The sequence below is a fragment of the Cydia amplana genome, chromosome 15 (genome assembly GCF_948474715.1).
Source record: "Cydia amplana chromosome 15, ilCydAmpl1.1, whole genome shotgun sequence".
Classification (NCBI taxonomy): domain Eukaryota; kingdom Metazoa; phylum Arthropoda; class Insecta; order Lepidoptera; family Tortricidae; genus Cydia; species Cydia amplana.
The window spans coordinates 1,233,715-1,260,802 of record NC_086083.1 but is presented as its reverse complement, the minus strand read 5'-3'; the positions used below and the strand labels follow the sequence as shown (position 1 = coordinate 1,260,802).

Here is a 27,088-nt window from a genome sequence, read left to right as displayed (position 1 = left end):
CCATAGATACCCGTACTATTGCAGAGAACAAATTTCTAGTTAAATCGAAGTTAAAGTGTAGAATGAACTGCCAGCCGCGGTATTTCTGAACCGATACGTTACCTGTCACTATTTGAACTATTTGAAGTCAAGTTGGCGCGACCGAAAGGGTCAGCAGGTTTTTAACCGAAACCAAACATTCGACCGAAACGTAATTTTTACGGCGAAACCTGCCTAAAACGAAACTTCGTTCGGACACTACTATTTTAGTGTTATTCTGGCTCCCGGCTAAACGATCAGATAATAACAAAACACGTAATCCCGATAGTCCCATCTATATAAATGTCTGCGTCTCAGACAGTAGTTGCAATTTCTACAGACATTTCTCTATTAGTTAAACACAGTTTATCAGTGGGAGATAACACAGATAACGATGTTTATGCGGAGAGATGTTCAGTAGCAGAATAAACATCAGCTGATGACGTTCGTCTCGTTGTGATGAAGGAATTGTGCCGATCACCAGGGGAGAGGTGACTCTTGAGATTTAGGAGTAACGTCGCAATATAAATGTGAGTTTATCTATCTTGATATATTACTTACATACATATGTATTTGAACAATAATGATAGGTACTAAGAACTAAAACATAATATTTAAAACCGAGTCTATCGCGAATTTAGTTTGTTCATTATTTCCGACGTTTCGAGTCGAAACTTTCGACGCAGGTTTCACTGATGAGGTCGCGGATGACACCAGGGCTATAATCGCGAAAATCGAATTTCAGAAATTGGAGAAGATCCCCGCAATTTGTGAATTTCGTTTTTCGCGGTAGCCCCTCAGTAAACCTGCGTCGAAACGTCAGAAATAAACGTAACAAACTAATTCGAGAAACCCCGTTTTTCAAAACGCGAAAGTTTTAAATGTTATAATTAACCATAAAATTAGTTCAATGTTAGTGTAACTAACGAATAACGGCCTAGGTAATATTTCTTATTTTATAATTTCGGGAGCCCTTGCGACACTTCTATCCATCGGGATCTTTTGTGCCTTATGCCATTCCCCCCTTAAGATTTATGTTTTGCATACCCGAAAGCTTTTTCGACCACCTCCATGTGTCAGATGATGGAGCTCAAGGGTAGTGCTATGAATTTCTTTGGTTCCAGATAGCCCGCTCCAAAGTCTTTCATTCTCTGTCTGGCAAAGCGTGACATTCACACATTAGGATCTCTTATTTACTCTTCTTCCTCCTGCTCATATCCCACATTATGTGGGGTCGGCACAACATGTTTTTCTCTTCCATTCTCCTCTATCTTGGGTCACTTCAGCACTCATTCCTTTCTTTCTCATATCCTCTACTGTCTCTTTAATGGACTAAGTGGGAGGGTTAATAATACTGTCTTAATTATGAGAGAGGATTACGCTTAGTTACTTTTTCCCGTTGACATGTATGTGACTTATTCTTAGCGACATCTTTAATCACTCGCAATCAATTATGAGTTTTAATAGTACGCTATTAACGGATGATTACAGATGAGTGTTGTGGAACAAGATATTTACTTAATTGTTGTATTGGAATGAGATGCAGAATGATTCATTACCTATTGTAATGAAATAAGGTGTATGTTTATGGGTCACAAAATAAATTGTTTAGCGATTCATGGATTTTTTTTCAAAGGAGTTCACTTCAGTTCAGTGTAAACTCTTGGAAATCAAATATGTACCGTAAAATGTGCCTACTGAAAGCACAATTACCCAGCGGGGAGCAAAGTTGGCGCATTTTACGGTACCCATAATAGAAATTTCGCCCAGTGACGTCATCACGAAGATGTGCCAAACTAGACAGATTCTCGTTCTTCAAGATGACGTCACTACTGTCATAGACGTTTCCTGTGTAATGACGAGCCGCCCACGAGTTGGGCGTAGTGCAGGAAAAGTTGTCACAACAATAGTATGCGTTTATAAAACAAGCGCCGCCGGCCGAAAGCCGCTTCAGTACCGTGGCGCACGCGCAAGGTCAAGAGCGCTCCCAAACAGACTCAAACAGTCGCGAACTACCGCCTGAGTGGCATGCTCCCTTAGCTATTAAAAAAAATAATTAAAAAATAAAACAACGTTTCTTTTCATCGGCGCGAACGTGTTTGTGTTCCAAATTTAAACGCTTGCGCGGAAAGTGTGTCGAGAAAAGCGTTGTGCGAGTGAAAGATTGTTTTCAGCAAATAAAATTATTTTTGGAAGTAATAAACATCGCACTGCGATTTCAGTTGCCACTGTGTTAAAAAGTAAGTCATAATTATGAACTACACGTACTTATAATTATAGTTATAACCTTCCTCTTAAGTATGCAGTTTCTAAGTAGATACTTACGTAAAATAATATTTCCCCCACGACTACAGTTTCAGTTTTATGATTATATACCCAAAATATACAACAAAATAAACAGATCTTAATTTGATAATAACAGACAAGAAAAAAACATACAGCCTTCCTTCATTGTAAATATATATATACCTATATCATATTTTATTTTATTTCTGTATTAGGGTAACAGAGTGAAATGTAGGTACCTACACGACAATTCTGTTTTAAATTATATAGTAACATACGACCTGCAGGAAGCCCTACAAATTCTTCAACAAAATAGTAAATTTTACCATATTTCTTATATTCTTATATTAAAATGGATACAAAATTCCCTAAACCCGCAAATGTCAGTACACTCCTCGCCGCCGCCCTGCACGCATTTAATTATCGCGATTCTGCACGCGCGTTACACGCCTACGTACCGCAAACCATATCGTACACTCCAGTTCATATATATGTATCCATTTATTCACCTTATTGCAACTGATTAAGGTGCATAAATGTACACTTATTTATGAACTCGACTGTACCGTAACCGTAAGGCGCTATCAGACCCCAGTCGACATCCTTGAGTGGCCGAATCTAATCAGAAATCATTCATTAATTGAACTAAACGGTGGTTTTTTTACTAGCCCATTTTAAGTGTCCCACTAGTGCGCGAAGGCTTCCCCTGTCCATTTAGTCCTATACAATGCATACTCCCGCCATTCTTCACAATATGTATCTATTTGTATCCTTCCTTGGTCTTCCTCTGAAAAATATTTTACTTTATATTTGAAATAAGTTCAAACTCAAATACGGAAGTTATTAGCGAAATAAATTATTCAGTTAAATGTTATGAATAAACCTAAACTCAATGTGATTGCGTTTTTCGCTATTAAGTAAGTTGCAATGGCTACTTCACATTGTATTGGCAAAATTAGGACAGTAAACGAAATTTTCGATTATGTACGAGTAATATTAAGACACCAGGAAGTGTTTAAAATTTAAAGCAGTTAAAATGTATAAACAATTATACCAATACACAATAATAGTGTAGGAGACAATACGTGTAAAAAATGAGCCTTATTGTTCTATTAAAAGTAAGTTATGGTAAATTAGTTTTGATTAATTATTTACTTGCATAACTGCAATCGTTAGAAAAACAATATACCTTGAACATAATTTTCAGTATACATCCATTACTTATATGAGCATTATTGATTATAAATCATATAATCTTACCGCCAACATGTTCGACGTAAGGTCTAGTATTTTATTACCTAGTAACTATAGTAACGTGATTGTAATATACTATTTCAATGTATATAGAATTTGCACTGAAAGAAACATACTTACAAATGAAGACTTACTAATAATTCGCACAAAGCCACGTTAATGTGACAAGCGGATAAATTAATGTAAAAACATAACAGGTATTATTCATGAATGATTCACACCTGTGAATCCTAGAACTTTCTCAACAAAAACATACAGCTGTGTAAACTTACAAATTACTTTTTCTCAAACATGCAATGAAATGTCGTCGCTACGGGCGTTATAACAGGCTTCGAAGTCACGTTTCGGGCGGAGCAACTCGAGAGAACTGTAAAGGAATTGCATACAAAATTGAAGGCCTAGGTCGGGAAGTATTTTTTTTTTAATTTCTATTTCACAGATATTTGTACAGCATAGTGGCATTCAGCCATTAAAAAAAAATAGGCAGTATTTGCTTTATGGTTCGATTTCTTTTTTTTTCATCTTTATAGGGCTGTATCTCCTAAATGCATGCATAGCATAGCATGATAATTTATTAATCTTTACTATTCTCATAAAAGGAGTGACATTTAATACTGCATAAACGTCGATAAAGTATAAAATGATAAATACAGATTTTATTGATATTGATATAAGATGCATGCATATACTTACCTAGACTTAAGAAATATTGAGTGCCCTTACAGGGTGTCATGTACCTACCATACTCAAATCGTAACACCTAATGTAACATGAACATGACTGCAATATAATAAAGAATAAAGAATAAACCGTGCGTCGTAGCGCGAAAATAACAAAATTTTCGTTCCCTTTAAAGAACCCCTAAGTAACATTTAAAAAACACGAAAAATAGATTAAAATGAAAGAAAAATGTTTATAAGGCTGTATCTCCTAAACCGTGCGTCGTAGCGCAAAAATAATAAAATGTTCGTTCCTCTGTAAGAAACCCCTAATTAATATTTAAAAAAAATAACAAAAAAAAACTGTATAAGGCTGTATCTCCTTAACCGTACGTCGTAGCGCAAAAATAATCAAATTTTCGTTCCCCTTTAAGGAACCCCTAAGTAATATTTAAAAAACACAAAAAGGAAAAAGAAATTAAAATGAAAGAAAAATATTTATAGGGCTGTATCTCCTAAACCGTGCGTCGTAGAGCAAATGTAATAAAATTTTCGTTCCCCTTAAGAACCCCGCGCACTGAACAACCTATCACATTAGGACATGAAACAGTCATCATCATCATCATCCATTTTTGCTATTATTTCATTGCATGTTTGAGAAAAACACTATACATGCCTAGCCGTGAAAAGGTCTCCCCACGGTCGGCCGTCTATACCTACTCATCCGGCAAGCCCTTCTTTCCCGGCGTCTGCAGTAATGTACTATTAAAAAAGGCAAATTATAACGAGGGCATCACAAATATTATAAAATCATAAACCAAAACTGTCAGAGATAAAAATGCGTATAATAAAGAGGTCAATATTTAAAAATAAACACAACGAGATCACTGAACAGATTGTGCGTATTATTACTAAACAATAAGTCACAAAGGCGAGAAAATGCGTACATTACTGCAATAGCGATTGCAACCAAGTAGGAAGAAATTATGACATTATTATTTGTGTTATTGTATTTAATTATACATAAATACCTATTTACATTCTTTCTCGGCGCCTAGGCATAACCCTTGTATGTCATTATTGCCTTGTGTTTTAATTGCAGATACATACAGTGTGGAAAGATAAGTCGGGCCCTGGAGGGAAACTACCTTAAATCCTTAAGCTGGCTCATTTTACTTAAAGGAGACATTCCTTTATTTTTAAAAAGAAACAAAACTGCATTCAAAGATTTTCTAAAACTCTCTTGCCTCCCCCGGGACTCGAACCGACTAAAAATTCCAAAAAATAAAAACTCGCAATTTTATTCTACTAGATTTCTCCAAGAAACATTAGGTCTTAAACTCGTCTGTCGTACAAAAAATCCATAAAATGTAATATTTAGTACATAAGATTTTTTTAGACAAGCCAAATTGAAGAAAAAAAGAAAAATACTTTGAATGCAGTTTTGTTTCTTTTAAAAAATAAAGGAATGTTCTCCATTAAGTAAAATGAGCCAGCTTAAGGATTTAAGGTAGTTTCCCTCCAGGGCCCGACTTATCTTTCCACACTGTATATTAAAATCACAATTAAGGTTTGAGAACGAAGTATGAGTGATTTTTTTCTAATTTATCGTAAATTAACATTAAATTTATGTAGGTACAATAAGTATTATCAAATATAGCGAATCTGCGGCAATCTAAAATCATTTTCAAACGTACAATATTTTAGCAATTTGACTTGAAAAACAAAAATAGTTACACACAAGACAAAAATAGTTCATTTTTTGTACCAATTATGTGTTTTTCCATGTATTTTATGTTAATTACACAATGTTTACAATTCGCGATTTAATTTACGAAGAGATAAAGCCGTTACTGTCATTACTCATTAGACTAATCAAAACAGCTGAATTTAAAAGTAAAACTATTCCGTAACTTATCTATTTTGCTATTTCTCATAGCATCCATCGTTATAATGACTACAATATATGACATAAAATTAATGTTCATGCAATTATGTATATGTACATTGTTTCAATGTAATTTAAAAAAGGCGGAAATTATGATGTTTATGTAAACAGAGCAATAGTTATAACGCTTATCAAAATGACTAATAAATATGACATATTGCAGTTTATCTTCTACCACTTGAGATGAAAAAGTTCCGAATAAAAACACTGTATAATCAATATAAACACGACCGATAATATTATAAACATCTAGACTTTTCCCGTTTGTGTTCAATTAAATTTTACACCTTAATGCAATCATTCAAAGTTGAAAAATGTATGCGTTATTTTTTCTTAGCGATAACAATTTTTGTGACACAAATATGTTGACTTATAACTGGAGCATTTATAGTATTTATGACGTGTGATTAATAAAACACAGCAAGTTATTAAATTGTCACAATTCGACATGCTTTTGTTTTGAAAGACGCCGGGGTCTGAAGCGGAACCGTGTCATGCGATACGATCGTCAACGTCTGCTGAGTCGATGTCGAATGAGGACAATCTCTCTAATGATTATTGTCACATCGCGTTGTACGGTCGCCATCAGATATATCGGAGCGGCCAAGGTGCTTACAAATGTAAACACCACTCTAGCGCCTTGACAATAGAGGCGTGTTCAGATATTTGTGAGCAGCTCGGCCGCTCTGATATATCTGATGGCGAACGTACTATCAGCTATCTTAGCTGAACATTTGTAGAACTTGTGACTTCGGCATAAGGTTCATGAATTCTTAGTTCAGTGTGGACAATTTATCTGTGAGTTATTGCTGTCAATCTCAACTGAATGTTACTGGTATTCCTATATGACCTGCTTAAATAAGAAAGGCCCAACATATTGCCGTAACACGATGCGCAGCTTTCTACAGGATACAAATTCGTTTCCGTATCTTACTTATCAATCTTATCATGCAACGGTTTTCAAATGAAAACTTCATTCAAAAAGCTCAAGCTAAAGCGATTTTCTCAGAACTTTGAACTATTTCGGCCATGTGATAAACTTATAGGTACATATATTGCATTAAAGATTTTAATCCAGACCCTAGACTTGGGATAGGTGATAGGTTCGTAAGAAATGTTTCCACCAACATTCATTTTAAAATTAAAATCTTTGTGAACTGACCGTTGGTAACCTAAACACGAAATTGTATTCGAAATTAATTCACGAAATACTTAGCATATTTTAGTAACGGCTTCCACTAGTAGGAAAATCGAATTATCTATTATTCTATTACACATGAAATAAAAGAATTATTGATAAAATCTATTTTAATAAAATAGCTCAGGCAAAAGCTTTCACTTGAGAACATTTTTCACCTGACTGTTATAAATAAAAGTTTGCCTAACTTTGAGTTTAACCATAGATCTCCATTACAGGAGCGCGCGTTTCGCGCGGGGCGCGTGCGGGGCGTGCGGGGCGTGCGGGGCGTGCGGCACGGGGCGCGCGCGCACCATGCTCGCCACTGTCAAGAGCTGCTGGAAGGTGTGGCGGTATGGCGACCTCTACATGGTAAGCAGACTTCTCTGTTGTATGGGTTTCTGTAGAATGCAATGGCCGTTACGTTGCTGAACGCATGGCGTCTACGGGAGACCAACTCTTTAACAGTTAAGCAAGTGTTCAACTTGTGATGTTCAAATACATCTATCTATGTATTTAAACAGATAAAACACGTCAGTTTTCATTACAAAGGGTAATAAATAAGTAACGAATACTGTAACCGCCCATAGCATTCCATCCCAGTACAAAGATTTGGCATCTAACGTAGTCTTACATGTACGTAAAACTCGACGAACCTCTGTTAAATTTTGACTCTTTCTAACACGAATGTCAATTGTCAAAATTAAAGATAGGGACAAAAGTGGACAAACAACAAGATTTGACAGAAGTTTATGAAAAAACACTTAGGTACTTATATTCAATGGCATGGCAAATCTGACAGTGGTAAATGTGTACTACACATTGTGTAGGTAGAGTAAATGCATATCGGAGTAAGTAAACCCAAGGATACTGACGTCAGAAACTTCAGCCATCAGCGAAATGGACTACAATTGGTCGTAATGGTCCTAACGTAGGGTTGTGCAATAGAATGTATCACATGCGAGATCTAATAAGGAGATCAAGGTTGTATAATGCGTTTAGAATCCATCGTCATATTTTCATAGATATTTAACGTTAATGGTGACACGTCCAGTCGACCACACTTTGTCATTAAGAAGTCTAGGTAATTTAATTACTATAAGCAGAATAAGTAATTTCAGAGGTAGCGTCAACCGTTTATAAAGCGTGTTTTATATCATTACGTATTTATTTACAGTACAAAATTTCATTAGATAAAGGGACATTACAAACGCATTATATAGGTACTTACTCGATAAACGATCATCATATGGGTATCTGTTTGGTAACGGCACACCTCGGAGTCTCGGACACTGGCGATCAAATGTATGAAACAAACGCGTTCCTACGCACACAGCCTAAGCTCGTGTAGGTGAACGCGTACCATATATGCTTGTGTGAGTGAGATAAGGCATTGTAGGGTGAGGTAACTGTGAGGTAACCGAGAGCGGGTGGGCGGCACTTTCAACGGGAGGCAGGGAGTGTCCATACTGTACGCTAGTACTCTTTATTATACTGTGGTATAGTTTGTAGCTTTCTAGTAGAGCCCGACGGTTAATCCTATTGTCTATTGTTAAGTAAAACCGCACGTGCTAGAGTAAGACCAAAGAAAGTCTGCAGCGCTAGATTAAAAGTAGTTTTTAAAAATCAGTATGCGACAACACCACAGAAAATGGATTAAATAGTCTTGATACTTGTGAAATTTCTACCATATTTAGCGTCTATGAAAAAATTAAGCTGTATGCACAGCTTAATTTTTATGGTAAAATAAATTTCATTCCAACAATAGATGTCACTATTAATATGTAGACATATACTAATATTGATAAATAATATTGGGAGAATTGGCATTTGGCTTCATCAAAATTAATAAGCTTTTGTAATATCCGCGACGGCGGTAAATAGGTACAGAGGGCCTACCGCGAACACCGAAGTTCTCAATATGCGAGCATCTTTCTCTTTTACTCCCATTAAGGCGTAATTAGATTGACAGAGAAATTGCCCGCAATTTGCGAACTAAAGTTTTCGGAAAAACGAAATAAACCATTAAAACAATAAACATATATTAAAAATTAATTTTAGCTTTAACTAGTAGGTACCCATACCGTGAGCATAAGCATGGAGGTTGTGGGTTCGAGCTCAAAACCCGGCTAGTACCAATGAGTTTCTCGAAATGTTAGAGGAAGTTCATAAGTATGCCTATACCTATTAGGTGTGTTCAATTTGCTGTGAAACCTTAGTCTAAACCAATATTATATTATCTAAGTAGGTACATATGGTGAAGTATTAAGATGTTTCATTCCACTTACCCGTCATCAACTCCAAATTTTGTAAACATTGTCGTTTTTCAGCTTGAATCGCCTCGTGCTGACTTTTTACAATGTAAAATTATTCGTCATGCGGAAAAGTAACTCCCGCACGCCGGTTTTGTAAGGTTTCACCATGTTTATTCCGTTCATCACAAAACACAATGAATATTTAAACGATTTTGACAAACACATACCATAGTGCATGACGTTTACTGACTGCTTAAAAAACATTGCCATATGTAGTTTTTTAATTCGATGTCAAATTATTGCGCTGCAGACTTTCTTTGGTTTGTCTCTACTTACCTGCAAAAAAGGCTCTTAATTATTCTATTTGGCACCTGAGCGCGGGCTAGTCCAACGCTCAAAAAACCAGTGTAGGTGCGCTCTCCGATAACGCGCCTTTGTTACGCATCTCGATGACACATTTTAGACTGGTTCTGTAGCGTTCGACTCGCCGGCACTCAGTAACCGAAGTACTGGACCACACACATCCTAACAAAATACTTATCCATTAGTTCATTTTGAATCTTATTGCAATTTCCATAGGAGTTGTACCTGTTGTACAATTACCTGGGTAAAGTGAACGAACGATTTTTTATGCAGGTGGTTGTGGCACGTGGCACGAGTGGTTATACTTAACAATAGACAATAGGATTCGCCGTCGGGCTCTATTAGAAAGCTACAAACTATAACGGCCCTAACAAGTATAATGAGTTGCGGCCTTCTCACGACCGGCGGTCAACGCGTTCAAGTTGAATGCCGCAATTATATCTACGCAAACGTTATGTGGCCCTGGTCAGTTTTATGGTGAGCAGTTATCCGGTGATCCCACGGAAGAAAGAAAGAGCGCGCCGCGCTCTAGGTGATCCCCTGCACAACAGTAGGTTAGGTTTTTTTTACGTGTCCTAATCAGAAGATTTTTAAAGGCTCACATCCGCGGATGCGGATGCGGATGTCAAGATAGGTACATAAAAAACGTCAAATTGATTAGTAATTACATTTATACATACATTTTAGTAATTTTTATTTCATAAAACCGGCCAAGTGCGAGTCGGACTCGCGTTCCAAGGGTTCCGTACATTTAGTCCCATTCACGCTTGACTGCTCATTTCTAATAGGTTTTTTGGCTAATTACTAAATTACCTAGCAGTCTAGCACTTACGCCGATGCTAAGACGTTCCTAAACCGACCTGTTCCACATCCGCATCCGCATTAAACTCCGCATTGATTTTATGCGGATGCGGATGCAGATGCGGATGTTGAAAATAATGCGGAAGTTCCGCGGTTGCGGATGCGGATGCGAATATTCGCAACATCCCTGGTCCGAATGATAGGAATAGGAAGAGAGGTCTTTAGTAAACATAACATTCGGAAAGGTTAAAAAAATCTAACTACATACCTATATAATGAAGAAGCTCGACCTTCCCCTCGATGAGCGATCATATAGCGTTCAAGTTGAATGCCGCAATTATATCTACGCAAACGTCATGTTGTCCAGCCCTAGTAGCACGGTCGCATTTTTATCATTTATCACTATGCCTGTCACGTTCTAACAAGTATGTAAGTGCGAAAGTGACGGGCTTAGTGATAGTCGATAAAAATGGAACCGTGCTGAGCCCGCTGGTGAGTTTTATGGTGATCTATTATCACTTTTTATGGGATTAGCGCCCTCTGCCTAACAGTGGGACATTTAGGTTTTCATTCACATTGACATGTGATAGAAAGGGCCTTTTAGTGAACATTCAGAAATCAAAAAAAAAATCTAATATATGTACTTATAATAATGAAGCTCGACCTTCCTCGATGGGCGATCATAGCGTTCAAGATCAAGAACATGTTAGTATGTTCAATGAAATAGTTGTGGATTTTTTTAAATAATTTGCATGAATACAGGTCGTAAATTTAAAAGTAACTGAAATAGACTTGACCACTGATCTATAAGCTCGGCGCGCGCGGCATTGTGTTTATATCGGAGCATCGTTAATAATGGGGTAAGCGCCATCGACAATAAGGTCCCTTTTCATAGATAACGTCACAATTAGTACTGGAGCACCTAAGTTCATTGACCGCGAGCTGTTGATAATTGTAATAGGCTTCACCTGCATCCTGTGAGCAGCTTCTGTGAATGATGATTGATGACCTATACCTCATGAGGGGCGGTCATAACACTCATAACGGTCAACTTGAATGCCGTAATTTAAAGTGACCTACGCCGACGTCAATGACCCTGGTTTTGTTTTGCTATTGTAGGAATCGTAAAACTATGAAATTAGGCTTAAAACTAAGACCATAAAGTTGCCTTTAATAAATCACAAGAATTACCGCCAATATTTTTTTTTGTCTTTTTTAAATTAAAAAATAAATGAGAGCAGATTAATAATGTAGTTACATTACGAATGAAGGGCTAGTTATAAGCCGCAGTTGACATGAATATAAAATTATAAGGTGTAGGTACCTAATGTATTATCTTACAACGCTACTAATCGTGTTACTGCTGGTTAATCCCAATTAGTAATTTCGAGAATAAAAACGTCACTTAATTACCAAAACACTAACTAACTACCGAAATATCCGAAATATAATTACAGATATTTGTACTCATAAGGTCAATGCACAAGATAATAAAAATAAAAAATATAGGTACCTATCCTGATTTGTATCTCATTCTCATTATGCGCCAAACCAAAATATGTTCAAATCATTTCCTGTCGCAAGTTTCAAATCATTCAAAATAAACATGTATTTCTGCACTTTCTGCAGCGTAAGAAACTATTGCAGTAGTTATGTAATATTCCACCTCCACCAATTATCACAGGAAGATACTCACATAGATGATAATTAGACACAGACGCACGTTTTTACTTAGGTATTACTGCACAGCAATACCGATCTACGTCGTAAGTGCAGTACCCGACAGGCAGAGTCGCGAAACAACTATATTCCATTTAAATTAAACTTTAGTACGATTGGCCAATTTAATACTTAATATGAAATGCTTTTGTACTCAAATTCAGAGAACTCGAACAGGGACATATTAAAGCACTATCACTTATTGTAGTTATCACTTAATTTCTGGGAATTAAGAACATAGTGTTCAAACAGATAAGTACTCAAAAGGTCTTATTCTTTGGGCTCATAGCAAAATATGGCAAATATGTACCTACAATAAAACAAAGATCATAATTATACCAATTAACATTTGTGACGCGTTTGTTTACGTTTACATCGTGTTGCGTAACTTCTTTTGATTAACATAAAAACATTGTTAACAAAACTGTTTACTTTTGTACTAGTTATATTCGGACCAATGTAATTTTGATCTTCGTCTACTTATAATTACTACTACGCTGATTTTAGAATTGTATTTCTAATATAGTGTTTTAGTGGCTATTTATTTAAAGTTATACCATTAATCTAGTTCCCACATTTCTTCGAGCGAATTTAAAAAGCCGCAACTAGGATTGATAATAAATCGCATTTGTGACTTTCCGATTGTCGTGCAGTTATCGTTCGATCACGGCGGTAAAGTGTGGCGAACATTTATTAATTGGCGAACGGAAGCGGAAACGAGTCACAACAGCGGCCCTTTAAGTGTATGTTATAACATATCAATTTCCGGTACCTGCTAATATGTTAAAGAATTATTTTTGCGTGACGCCACTTATGTATTAAATATAGGGCTATACTATGTATAGTCCTCCTCATCCATTTCCATCGGTTGGCCAGACGCGTTGTAATCTGGCCCGCCAAGACGAGCAAAGCGAAGCGCAAGGGCACTACCTACCTTTTCTCCTATAATTACGTTTACGCGTGAGAGGGCTTCGGTCTCTCTTTACATAGTTGGCGTTTGGCATTTAAGGTATTTAGGCGGTTTTTCTCCTTACCGGTCCTTGACGGTCAAAATATAATACATAAACTAATTATCGAACGAGCGAGCGAAGCGAAGCGAAGTTCTTACATTCAACTTTAAACACGCGGCTGGCTAGCGGCACGTCCCGGCATTTCGATGTTTTTAAGCTGAACTGTCAGAAGATAGTTTGATACACAATAACTTAAGTAAATTTGTTCTAATTTAAATGAAATTGGGTAAACGTGTAGTCGAGGGCATTATATTTTAGTCATTAAATTATGAGCAGGCTCGATCAAGGGGTTACTGAGCTAGAAGAGCTTAGAAGGCCAAAAAGCTGTTTGTGAAGTGTCTTGCTATTCTGGTCATTTTATTTGCAAGAAAGTATGGTCGAGTTTGGTATCAAATGAAAGTGCTCGGTTTACAGTTTTTTAATATCGTTTTTAAATTTACCATTTTGAAATAATTAGCAAGATAAAAATAAAATAAAATAAACATAATATAGGTATTTGACATTTGACAGGAAATATTTCGGCTTACCACAGATACAGTATCAGTTAAGGGCTCCACCAGACCTTTCAATAAATCGTACGCGGTTTTCGATCCTTTGACGACTGCATTCAATTGATATTTTTGGCGAACCGCGAGTTCTCAGTTCGGGGCGAACTACTAGTATTTAGACCTAAAGCTTACGTACCGCACGATTTTACCAACTGCCCTAGATAATTGACAAACCTATAAGTTATTAATTAGTACTAGGTACCCATTTTCGAGCCTAGTCTGACTTGTCTGATAATATTCGTAATCACCTCATGCAAATATCGATTCAGTATTTTGGCGTATAAGTAGGTTGTAACCTATGAGTCACCAAGTCATCATCCACTTAACCCACATTGTAATTATTAAGTAGATATGAAAATACACATGTAACAATAATAAACTACAGCGTAAGTATTTTTAATAATCTTATGTTACATAATCTATGACATAATAATCCATCATTGCTGCACAGATAATAATCATGATATGATAAGCTTAAGTTTTCTTATACTTATGTTCTTACCTATAGAGGAAAATTATTGGTTTTTGAAATGAGAAGTGTTCATACTTTTACTGCATACGTTGTGCAAAATTACTGCAGACTTGGCGTTTAATGGCGTTATTCGATAAACGACTGATGCTAAGTTAATCAGCTGATGATCATCGTTTGTGCCTCTCTATGGCATAACGACAGATAGGGACAAACGACGATCATCAACTGATTAAGTTAGCAACCGTTTATGAATAACCCCATAACTCATAAGTATATATGGAAACATACGGTTTGTGGAAACTGGATTGGAAAACGTCATCTATTTACCGCAAAATGTAAAGGATTAATTATATAATAAGTTATCAGGACGTTAAAGTCTCTGTTCAGATATTTTTGAGCACTTTGGCCGATCCGATATATCTAATGGCGACTACACACCGGGGAAACATATCCTTTTGATTCGCCGTAATCGGGTAATAAACACTACCTAGTGTGTTTTGATAGAAACGACCTTCATCTTAACACAGATCTGTTTATAATGACGCTTCGGTTCAATGACCTCTGCAGTTTTGAGTAATACTTACGATTCAACATCTGTCTAATTTAATGAACTAGTTTCCAATTGACACTGTTTGTTATGACATATATTTAAATTAGTTGTTAAACCCATATAAATATGATGTAATCAACAAGGTCAAACTTATTATATTTATCTTATTAAGTACGCTTTTAACTAGTGTCAAATTAGTAAAAATATTATTAGAATTATTTGGATCAAATCAAAACACGTTGTGAACTAATAGCGTGCGTCTTTCTTAAAAAAAAAACCGGCCAAGTGCGAGTCGGACTCGCGCACGGAGGGTTCCGCACCATCAACAAAAAATAGAGCAAAACAAGCAAAAAAACAAGCAAAAAAACGGTCACCCATCCAAGTACTGACCCCGCCCGACGTTGCTTAACTTCGGTCAAAAATCACGTTTGTTGTATGGGAGCCCCAATTAAATCTTTATTTTATTCTGTTTTTAGTATTTGTTGTTATAGCGGCAACAGAAATACATCATCTGTCTATCACGGTTCGTGAGATACAGCCTGGTGACAGACGGACGGACGGACGGACAGCGGAGTCTTAGTAATAGGGTCCCGTTTTTAGGGTTCCGTAGCCAAATGGCAAAAAACGGAACCCTTATAGATTCGTCATGTCTGTCTGTCTGTCTGTCCGTCTGTCCGTCTGTCCGTCTGTCCGTCTGTCCGTCCGTATGTCACAGCCACTTTTCTCCGAAACTATAAGAACTATACTGTTGAAACTTGGTAAGTAGATGTATTCTGTGAACCGCATTAAGATTTTCACACAAAAATAGAAAAAAAAACAATAAATTTTTGGGGTTCCCCATACTTCGAACTGAAACTCAAAAATTTTTTTTTGATCAAACCCATACGTGTGGGGTATCTATGGATAGGTCTTCAAAAATGATATTGAGGTTTTTAATATTATTTTTTTCTAAACTGAATAGTTTGCGCGAGAGACACTTCCAAAGTGGTAAAATGTGTGTCCCCCCCCCTGTAACTTCTAAAATAAGAGAATGATAAAACTAAAAAAAATATATGATGTACATTACCATGTCAACTTCCACCGAAAATTGGTTTGAACGAGATCTAGTAAGTAGTTTTTTTTTATACGTCATAAATCGCCTAAATACGGAACCCTTCATGGGCGAGTCCGACTCGCACTTGGCCGTTTTTACCCTTTGGGTACGGAACCCTAACAACAGTTAGATACAAATTGTATCTACCTATGGGCAGTATGGGCTTCAGTTGCCTAAAAATACATTTTATTTTATTTTATTTTATACCTTTAAACGAGCAATTCTTGTATATTTATTTATTTATATTTCGGGGATTTAGGAAACGGCTCTAACGATTTCGATGTAATTTGCTACATGGACGTTTTCGGGGGCAAAAAATGGATCTAGCTATTAGGTCTTGTCTCCGGGAAAACGCGCATTTTTGAGTTTTTATATGTTTTCCGAGCAAAGCTCGGTCTCCCAGATATTTAAACATTAAAGTAGACACTGGGAGCTCATTTTAGGAACTTACAGGTAGTCAACCCGTTTGCCCCGGCATGGAACGTTTTAAGTAAAATTGCACCTATGTGTGACCTAGCGCTCTTTGTAATCGCTTCTGCGTAATCCATACGAGTACGTATATAGTCTATGATTGTAACATATAACGATTATTCTAGATGATGTCAATCGATTGTGTGTATGTGGAGCGTGTGAGTTCTCGTAAAGCTTGCTTACAGAGGTGAAGGCGGTGAACGGCACGGTCAAGGTGCGCCGCGGCCACATGTCATATCCTTCCGACTTATGATCGCCTGGTACTTCCAGTCTATTACATTCTAGAAAAAACCGGCCAAGTGCGAGTCGGACTCGCGCACGGAGGGTTCCGCACCATCAACAAAAAATAGAGCAAACCAAGCAAAAAAAACAAGCAAAAAAACGGTCACCCTACCAATTACTTACTGACCCCGCCCGACGTTGCTTAACTTCGGTCAAAAATCACGTTTGTTGTATGGGAGCCCCACTTAAATCTTTATTTTATTCTGTTTTTAGTATTTGTTGTTATAGCGGCAACAGAAATACATCATCTGTGAAAGTTTCAACTGTCTAGCTATCACGGTTCGTGAGATACAGCCTGGTGACAGACGGACGGACGGACGGACGGACGGACAGCGGAGTCTTAGTAATAGGGTTCCGTTTTTACCCTTTGGGTACGGAACCCTAAAAATCATAGATTTTACAAAAAAAAGTAGTATGTATAGGTATAGCAAAGCATAGTGCACGGTACTTATAGGTATAGCAATATATATTATAATTAAATACTAATAGTAAACCTACGATTTAAAAATCGTAACAGACATAAGTCCCTCATTTTGATTTGAACCCAGGACCTCCAGTTTAGCAGCTAGGCTAGGACTATTAGATTAGTACTACCTACTAGGCATAACGGTCGTCTAGAAATTTTCTTAATGTTCTGATCAGGATATGTATTAACTAGATCAAACATTATAAAACCAATTTGGTTTGGTTGGTTGGTAAAAAAAAAAATTTGGTGGCTGATAATTTGAAATGGCATCATTAATTACTGGAAGAGGCCGAATATACGTTTAATCTCAATATAGCTGATGAAATGAAAATTAGCACTTAATCGGTCATATTTGTAACAATCAATAAAAAAAAAACATTCCCAATTAAGGCTGTCTATTCACAGACTAAGTAAATATGAAGTATGTCTGGAATGAAGCATGTCACATTGACTTGTCAATCGGATATGCTGTTGCATTTATATTTTATTTCCGCTTCCGTAGATTTTTCTTCGAACACAATTGATAGAGTCTGTGCGGAAAGAGAAAAGTCGTGGAATGTATGGGGCCCATGTATGGGGATGTCGGATTTTTAAGGAAATTTGTGCATTAACACTTTTTTTAACATCTCACAATAAACGGTTTTAGTTTATCCTCTTATAGTTAAAAACCCATAGTAATAAATCTGTGATCATACTAAAAAACTGATCATACTACAAATAAATTAGACCTACCTGGCGTTAAATTTGCCAGCTGTCATTCCGAAGATTACCGACATACTTTGCGATCAATACCTACAATCGTTTTCTAACTCGCGGGAAAAAATTGAAGGAATTTGAAGCTTATGTAATTTAAAATTTAAAATTATAATTTTTTTAATAAAATATCTCGAGTTATCAACTTCTTCCCGCCGTGTACCGAACTATACTTTGTTTTTTTTAGCATTAGAAAAAAGGTAAACAATCTTGATGTGTCTTTTAATTGAAAAACACGTTTTAAAAATAAGTCACGGCAAATATGTAACAACTATTAATCTAATACGATCATTTATATTCTTCAGCTTTCATAAACAATAGTTACTGATTTTCAAAAAGCGTTTTTCAATTATAAGACATGTCAAGATCACTTACCTTCTTTCTAATGCTAAAAAAACGAACTATACTTGGTCAACCAGATCTTGACAGTAGAAAAAGGCGGCAAATTTGAAAAATGTAGGCGCGAAGGGATATCGTCCCATAGAAAATTTGAATTTCGCGCCTTTTTTTACTGACAAGATTTGGTTGACCAGCTATATGTATAACCTCTGTCTATACGCTGATTTTTGTATATTCGGGATTAACTGTAAAAGTGTAAATTATTCATCATTGGAAATAATTTTAACGGAACGATAACGTTATTAAATTATACAACGGGACTTAATCGCGTATCTAAGTTTTAAGATTTACCTCCGACGTTTCGAGGAGGAGGAACTTAGATACGCGATTAAGTCCCGTTGTATAATTTAATAATGTGTAAAAATCGTGAAAGTTTAAATCAGTGGAACGATAACGGTTTGATACTTTTGATAGACGCCAAATGATTAGTGTTGAGTCGCTCACTCGTGAGGCACCTCATTTGTACCACTCATTTTGTTAATTTGTCGCAGTACTTCGTACCGCAAAAATGTCTTACTTCACTCCTCTATTCATTTTACTTGATTCTAAAATTATCTTTCTCCTAAAAGTTCTATTCTTAACCTCCAGAATTGCACTCCAATTAAATGTTACTATTTATTTATTTATAAAGGAAGTGATGAATACATAAATATGTATATACATTAAATATTTTTGTCGCCGTTGGAATTAATGGAATAGTCGACGCTGAAAATATGCTAGTACCTCACCTCATTTGAAGTAAGACATTGTAACACCTCATTTTAGTAAATGAGGTACTCATACAAACTCATTTTAAATTGATGTCCTACCCATCACTACAAATGATTGACGTTGTTGGCTGCACTGCACTCATTAGCAGTGAGAACGTGTCTCTAATCGGGCCCTTATCGATTGACAGAGTTAATTACATCACGTCCATTTGCTGCGGCTCATTAAATAAAATTCGCGATGCTTTTGTTTCGTAAAATATACACTACCCAGTCATATGTACTACGACCCTGATAAAATTGATAAAACTTAGTAATATACAAGTAATACCAAAATCTTTTCCAGATTATTCAAACATCTGTGATCAATACTGAGACACATAATAATGTTTATTTATATTACTCGTATCCGGAATAATGAAGAGTAAAATGACAGTGAGATATACATTTTATAATATAAAAAGTTTTATTTACGTGGCTTCATACCTTCTAAGTAATCAATATTTTGGTATAATCCGTTTGAATCTATTTAGTTAGAATAGTTAATAGGTACTATTCTTAATTTTGGATATAAGTGTTAGACCATTTTCGATTAGCAGCAGGGGGTACCCTTACAACTAAAACATTATTCCCTGTAATATTGTTGTTACAGACATTTTACGTGAAAATTAAATGTTGTTTCTTCTCGTAATCACTGAACATAAATTGAAACATGAAAGATTTCAACGTCTTCTCGCCCAACCCCGCCATTTTGAAAATTTTCCGCGCATTTACAGTGCATCCGGCAATCAGGCGACATAAACAGTGTTTACAGCACCCGTTCCGCCTGCGCGCGCGCGCGCTTATATACCATTACTCAGCTTTACCACCCACTCGTCAGCGCGGTACCGCTTAATTGCTGCAAACTCATTAAGAAAAACACATGAATGATAATAATATGAAGTGCAAACTGTGGGTTATAATGACATCATCATAACTGAAACTGACACTATCTAGATCCTATTCAGAGTTCCACTTTTAACTTTCAGTAAGTTTCTTCAGCATAAATGCATAGAGTACCTAAACGCAAACTCAAAATTCAAAAAAGCGAATCCTTAAGCGTGATTCTGCGTTGACAGATGACAGTTTTTGTAGGTATTTACAAAAATCGGCTGTTTTTTCCATAGCATTTCTCCATAAATTACCAGAGCCGCAGAAACGCCAGCAGTAAATTTACGCAAACATAACTCACTCAGCATGATTTGCTGACGGGTTGTCAGCGTGGTCAGTACGCACACGTTGTTGGCACGTGCGCGGCCGGCCGCCATCTTCCCATTGTCGCAGCTTCCCATGCGAAGAAATGCTAATAAAATTGTAATTATGCTACAAAAATGTTGTTTCTGCGCGAAACTGTCATCTTAACTCAATTCTTTATGAAAAAGCAGGCTGTAGCTATGAATGGGAGTAGTGAGTAGTTACGTGATAGTTACTTTTAAATTAATAAAAACAAAAGGGGGTAATGGGTATCGGCCGCCTAATTTTTAATATACATATTTAGTAGTGACCAGGCTTATGCTTTTTGTTAATGGCTTTTCAAATATTGAAGAGTTTAATCTTTTATTGCTTATTTCCTCAGTAAAAGTATAAGCTACATATTTTCTTTTAGGCACATCAGTTATTTTTTACACTAGACCAGTGGTTCCTAACCTTTTCAGTCCGGTCACCCCCAAGACTAACTAGGGAACCGGATTTTACCCCTCCTCCCAATGGTAATAAAAAATAAAACGTGTACGTTTGTTGTATTGTTAAATTAGGTTAGCTTATTACCCCCGTAAAACACCAGTTTTACCCCCACAGGGGTAATTAGAATTACCCCCAGGTTAGGAACCACTGCACTAGACTAATACCATGTGTTTTTATGTGACTCTCGCGCGATGTTTCGCGCTCACGTTTCGCGTGGGCGGCCGATTTGTAAAAATAGACAAAAGGAAATCGAAATGATTCTGTTTTCAAACATTCACCTCTGTCGAAAGTGTAGAACGAAACGTCCACTGTGTAATTACATATACTAACGGTGATACAATTGCCCAAACAAATGATTGAAGAAGTAAGTAAAATATTCAAATGATTTTCCAAGATATTTCATTTCAATTTTGTCCCATTCAGAACGCTCGCATTTAATGACAATCATTAGCCAATTGGCCAGGTATTGACCATTAGATTACAAAAAAGATTTCCCACACAATGTTTTTATTGGTTTGTCGCCCTTATGCTATATTTAGCCAAATGTGTGTTGTGAAGAACATAATATTTGGTTACAAATGTTACAAGCGACCTCTACAGCTACGATACTCTACGCCGAACGCTACGAGTACTTATAAAAACAAACAAGCTACGTACTTTAGCGGGAACATAACATAACAAGTCGGTAGTCATGTTGGTTTATTATTAATGATTATCATGATTAGATTAATTAGATGATTACTAGTACAGTAGCTGGCTTGGAGCATATCATGTTACATACTTTACTTTATAAAAAGTTTACTTCTGCATTTTTAAACGGATACCAACAATTTATACACGTTACGTACAATACTAAAAATATAATGTTGTTGAGTTTTTAATTTTTAATAAAATAGAACGATAACGGAATGCTGTACCCCCTACTGTACCTAATTGGTATTTAGGCGCAAAACGGTTGATAGGATAATTTGAAATTTCCATGTAATTCGCGGATGCTCTGCCATTTATCTGTCGTTAGCGACTATTACCGTTTGTCGATGTGCGACAAACTGTGAACGCGATAATTGTATTGTCAGTTTTTCATGAAAAACGGTCTGTTTAGTTTCTTAACCTTTCAATGTCAATGGTATAATGAATTTTCGGTTTTTAGACTAGTCATGTCAATGTTCTAAGTCGAAGGTCAAAGTTTGAATAGGTATCGCTTCACCAAGAAAAAAAAAAGTTGACTTCTGAACATTGATCAGATAAAGCTATAAATTAAACATTTACACCCACAATTTTGCTAGTTCAGAATAATTTAAATTAAATATTGTTCCAAGCTCGAAATAATCAACAATATTGACCATGCGATCATAACGTTTCAGGTACTGGCGGCACTGGCGGCACAGTCCATCAACATATCGGTGGGGTTCTGCCAAGGCTTCTCCGCGGTTCTGCTGCCCCAGTACACACACGAACACCCTAACATCACATATGAGCAAAGCTCATGGATTGGTGAGTCTAGACTAAACATTTTATTTATGGCATTTTACGTCTGAACAGTCATTAGTGTCATTATATTATTTATTAGCTTTTATGTTTGTTTGTTGTATGTTTGTTGTTTTGTGTAAAAAATGTCCTATAATATTTATTTATTTATTATTTATCAATGTGTGATTCGTTCGAAATATCAGAAAACTAATATTTAGGACCTTGTGGACTAGACCTAAAGTCTAGATACACCGCGATAACTGTTATTCAACAAATCTATTTTGATAAGATAATATAGAAACCCAAATAATTTCGACAAAACAGTTTTCAAAACTCCACACAATAATAATCCAAAAAAATAGTGAATGAACTAATTTCCCTTGGATCGCTGGGTTTATTTCGGCGCCGCGCTTTGTGCCAAATTTCCCTCGAGTATACAATAAAATAAACACACACCAAAACACATGCCGTTCCCCGCATACATCGCGTGTGAAACAGATATATGCGTGTCTGTTTTGTATAAATATCTATCTCAATGATCGCATTGTATTCTTTACTATTAATAACTCACACGGTTTTATTTAACCGCGGAAAGTTTATTTCACGGTCAACACCATTGATCCAGTTAAACGATAAACAACACAGATATAAAACTTGCGTTTTATCACTTATCGCCGTGAAAGCCGTTTGCAATTTGCGACAAAAATAACCATAAGTTTCAGCGTGCTAAAAGACATCGCGCCAGATTATAGTAATCAATGACATGCATCTGTCATATTTCGGTTTAGTTTATTTTAGTAAACAATTGAAGATAATATATGCACTTGACTAACCTAATCTTAATCTTACTACTTTCTCACTGTTGTGAAATTCAGAATGGAAAAGTCAACATTAGCGAGTTCTGTGCAAACTGATAGCGGTGTTTGTTTGCTAGCTATATTTTACCGCCAGCTATATAATTTGTTTTGCGCTCTTGGCCTGCCTGATAGTGAGGGGGGAAGGTCGCTAAGCTATGCACTTTAGTGTCAGTCACGTATTTGGGATATAAAAATATCGATTAAAGAGTTTGTAATGTTAACCAGCAATATGTCTAGTATGTAGGTATATCTTAATGCGTTGCGTCGGCCGTGACTGTACATGTCAAATCGCGCGACTTTCGATAAGATAAATATACCAGACGTGCAGACATGACTAAATATCAGAAGGTTCGGAAGTACCAAAAACAACTGCGAAGTCCAAAAAATACTTCCTGATGAAATAATTTTCTTAACATGAGTTTACCTGACCGACTTTAAATTGTTTCGGCATCCAAAGAATATTTCTACGATAACCGGTAAATATATATTAGTTGCGCGACTAAGTCATATTATCACTAGACTTATATCGACCGGGATATGAACCGTGATTACCTTTTGTATTGTTTTCGAGCTCCCGATATTTCGACGCAGTTACATGCACCTTGTTCGCTGCTAATCCAAAATGCAACACAATAGTTACATTTAACAACTGAATTGTTTTAATCGTCTTGCACAACTATTGTCAAGGTGGTGCACGTGATTTCTATCGCAAGAAGTGAAATTATGTTTTACCACAATTTTGTGTTTTTTTTTGTTCTGTGATAAGTATCTCATTTGTATAAGTAAGATTATTTAGTTACCTATGTTTTAAAAAAGATGCCTAATAACCATCTGTGAGACAAGATAACTAATAAGTACCACGAGTCACGAAAATATACCTACCTATTTTGATTAAGATACAATACAAATTTCATCAATCATCGAAGACAAATCTTTTTCATTAAAGTGAGCATCTGCCAAAGATAAGCGAGATTTTTAAAATCCACTAATCAATATCTTGTTCATTTCTGCTCTACGTATGCTCAATTGAATTATGACTGGTGAAAATCCAGGGCGATTATATCTTTACCGACGGATTTCCAGAAGCTAACTTCGGGAACATCGGAATGAATTCTTTTCATTCCATCCATTAGTCTTTTGAATGCATTCGTTGACCCCTTCTTTTCTTCTTCCAGCAAGTTTGGGCGTAATCTCCAACCCGATCGGCGCGCTGCTCGGCGGCATGATGGTGGACGCTGTCGGTCGGCGGTTGCTGCTACAGTCCATAGTTCTACCAAACCTGGTGGGCTGGCTGGTCATCGCTTTCTCTGAGACTTATGTCTTCCTCTGCGTCGGACGGTTTATCACTGGCTTTACCATTGGTGAGTTTATCACTGTCATTACTTGTCTTTATCGTGTAGAAAACGAGCCGACGGAGTTTTTTTTCATTGGTCGTTGGCATTGTCTGAAAGAGATCGCTTTTTAGTGACAAACCTAAAAGTTTACCTGTAGTTGAGTTGCTGTATTCTCTGTAATATTTTATTGTTTTGAGGTGTGCAATAAAGTTTTTCTTTGTATTGTATTGTATTCATATCGATCCTCGTCATTACATAGAGCTTTAAATTTGTCATTTAACATCACTCTTTTAAATTCCGAAGCTATCACGACTAAGCTAGTTTTGTGTCTACCTACTACTATTTTGTTAGCTGCCTAACCTACACCGTTACATTTCCTTTTTATATTTAACGAAAATCTTTCTCATTTTCCAGGTATGTCAACAGCCTCCTACATCTACGTGGCAGAGATCACGACCCCCGAGAAGCGCGGCGTCCTCAGCGCGCTGGGCCCGGGCCTGGTGTCCACCGGCATCTTCGTGATCTACTCCCTCGGATCCTTCGTGCACTGGCGGAAGGTCGCTGCCATATGCGCCGGCGTCTCTTTACTAACTCCCTTTTTGATGTACTTCGTTCCTGAGTCACCGCTCTGGCTGGCTTCCAAGGGACAAATGAAAGAAGCTTACAACTCCATGTTCTGGTTGAGACAGAACAACAGCACAGCGCAGCAGGAGTTAATGGAGTTCACTAAAGACAGAAAAGTCGATAGTATTATGACCTTCAGACAGAAGCTAGCTTTATTCAAGCGAAGAAGCGTGTTGAAGCCATTCTGTCTCCTGATAGTCTTCTTCATGTTCCAAGAGATGTCGGGCATATACGTCATATTATACTATGCTGTTGATTTCTTCCATTCAGTCGATACCAGTGTCAATGCCTTTACGGCGTCGATCATAGTGGGCGGAGTTCGGGTATTCATGGGAGCTGTGGGTGCTTGTTTAATCAACAGCTTTAGAAGAAAAACTTTAGCAGCAACATCAGGGCTGTTATTAGGGGTGACAATGCTTGGGGCCGCTGTGTGTGACACCGTAAATGGTCCTCCGTTATTGAAGCTAGCGTGTGTACTCCTGCACGTATCATTCAGTATGGTTGGTTTTCTCCAACTCCCCTGGATAATGTCTGGAGAACTATACCCTCAGGATATTAGAGGAGTTATGTCAGGGGCAACAGCCTGCTGCGCATATGTCTTAATCTTCTTCAACATAAAAACATACCCTCAGTTGGAGAATGTATTAACCAGTAACGGTACTTTGTACTTGTTTGCGTTTTGCGCGCTGCTGGGAGCGTCATACTGCTTATTGTTCCTCCCGGAGACAAAAGGGAAGTCCTTGACTGAAATTATGAAGCAATTCGACGAGGAAAAGAAAGAGATAGACCCTGAAGTAGGTAAGCACTGTGGGATGGAGGGGCGGCCGGTGCAGAGGCGGCATAGCGCTGGTGCAACAGTATCTTTAGAAAAGAATAAAGAAATCTTTGCCCCGCGATGGATTCACAAAGATGATGAAAAAATCCCGGGCCATCAGGAATAACTCCTCGCGAGCGCTACCCGCCTGGTGCTTTCACCCAAAGTTTAGCAACTATTGTTACCAATTTATGAACAATTTTACCATTATGAATGTTATGTGATCAGTATTATAGGTATTTCGAGTGATTTTAACTATTACATTCCATAGGCTAGGTTTTGTACTCGGTGACGATATTGAAATGTAACCTTAATGTTTGTCTAGTTTTAAGGAAATGTTACCAGTCCAGTTCAGCGCTGGAGCGACTTTATTAATTTTACGAGTATTTTTAAGGAATTATTGAATTTGTACAAAAGATTTTATGAGTCCAGGGTATTTTGTTTCCCCGCTGAGAACAAGGAGGGTAATGGTTTTGTTTGGATACGTAGTAAGTTTTGACTGTGATGAAATTTGTAGACATACGTCCAAATAAAAATGTGTTGTTTTATACTGGCTGTTTAATTTTCTTACTATTCGTTTAAAGTAGTTTTAGTTTTCCCTGCTTCAGATTTTCCATAAGGAATACATAAAGTACACAAACAACCAATTTTTTCTTAAGATCAGTAAATAAAACGAAGTCGAAGTCGCCATCTATCGGCGTAATGAACAAGTAGTTACCTAAGAACCTTGATTCTAAAATACGAATCGAACGAACGAGGCGCAAAAGCCTTTTAGTTCCCGATGTATCGTGTAGATGGCGTTGCAAGCCATATGGATATTTCAGATGATCAAATCGTTAAAATTGCTGATTAGAGTAGGTCAATATTCCTTTAATAGTAATTGCTAGGATGTAGTAAACCAGTTATAATTACAGATACTAAAAAATTGTAACCATTGATTGACAAACAATAGTCGTTGAAAGAGTATCCCATCATCCCATGAGTTGCAATTTGCAGCAATGAAGTGGTATTTAGTGGAATATTGATGCTAGAATGA

The 27,088-nt window shown here is 36.8% G+C and overlaps 2 protein-coding genes across 2 annotated transcripts in view; one reads left to right on the top strand and one right to left on the bottom strand.

Annotated features, from left to right (window-relative positions):
- Window positions 1-27,088, bottom strand: part of LOC134654758 (neurobeachin-like) — a 336,665-nt gene that overhangs the window by 43,518 nt on the left and 266,059 nt on the right. The window lies entirely within an intron of this gene.
- On the top strand, window positions 1,961-26,600 carry LOC134654424 (facilitated trehalose transporter Tret1-2 homolog). Its single transcript, XM_063509865.1, has 5 exons — window positions 1,961-2,258; window positions 7,582-7,714; window positions 22,318-22,447; window positions 24,456-24,641; window positions 25,029-26,600. The coding sequence occupies exons 2-5, from the start codon at window positions 7,658-7,660 to the stop codon at window positions 26,177-26,179; spliced, it is 1,524 nt and encodes a 507-aa protein (XP_063365935.1). The 5' UTR covers window positions 1,961-2,258; window positions 7,582-7,657; the 3' UTR covers window positions 26,180-26,600.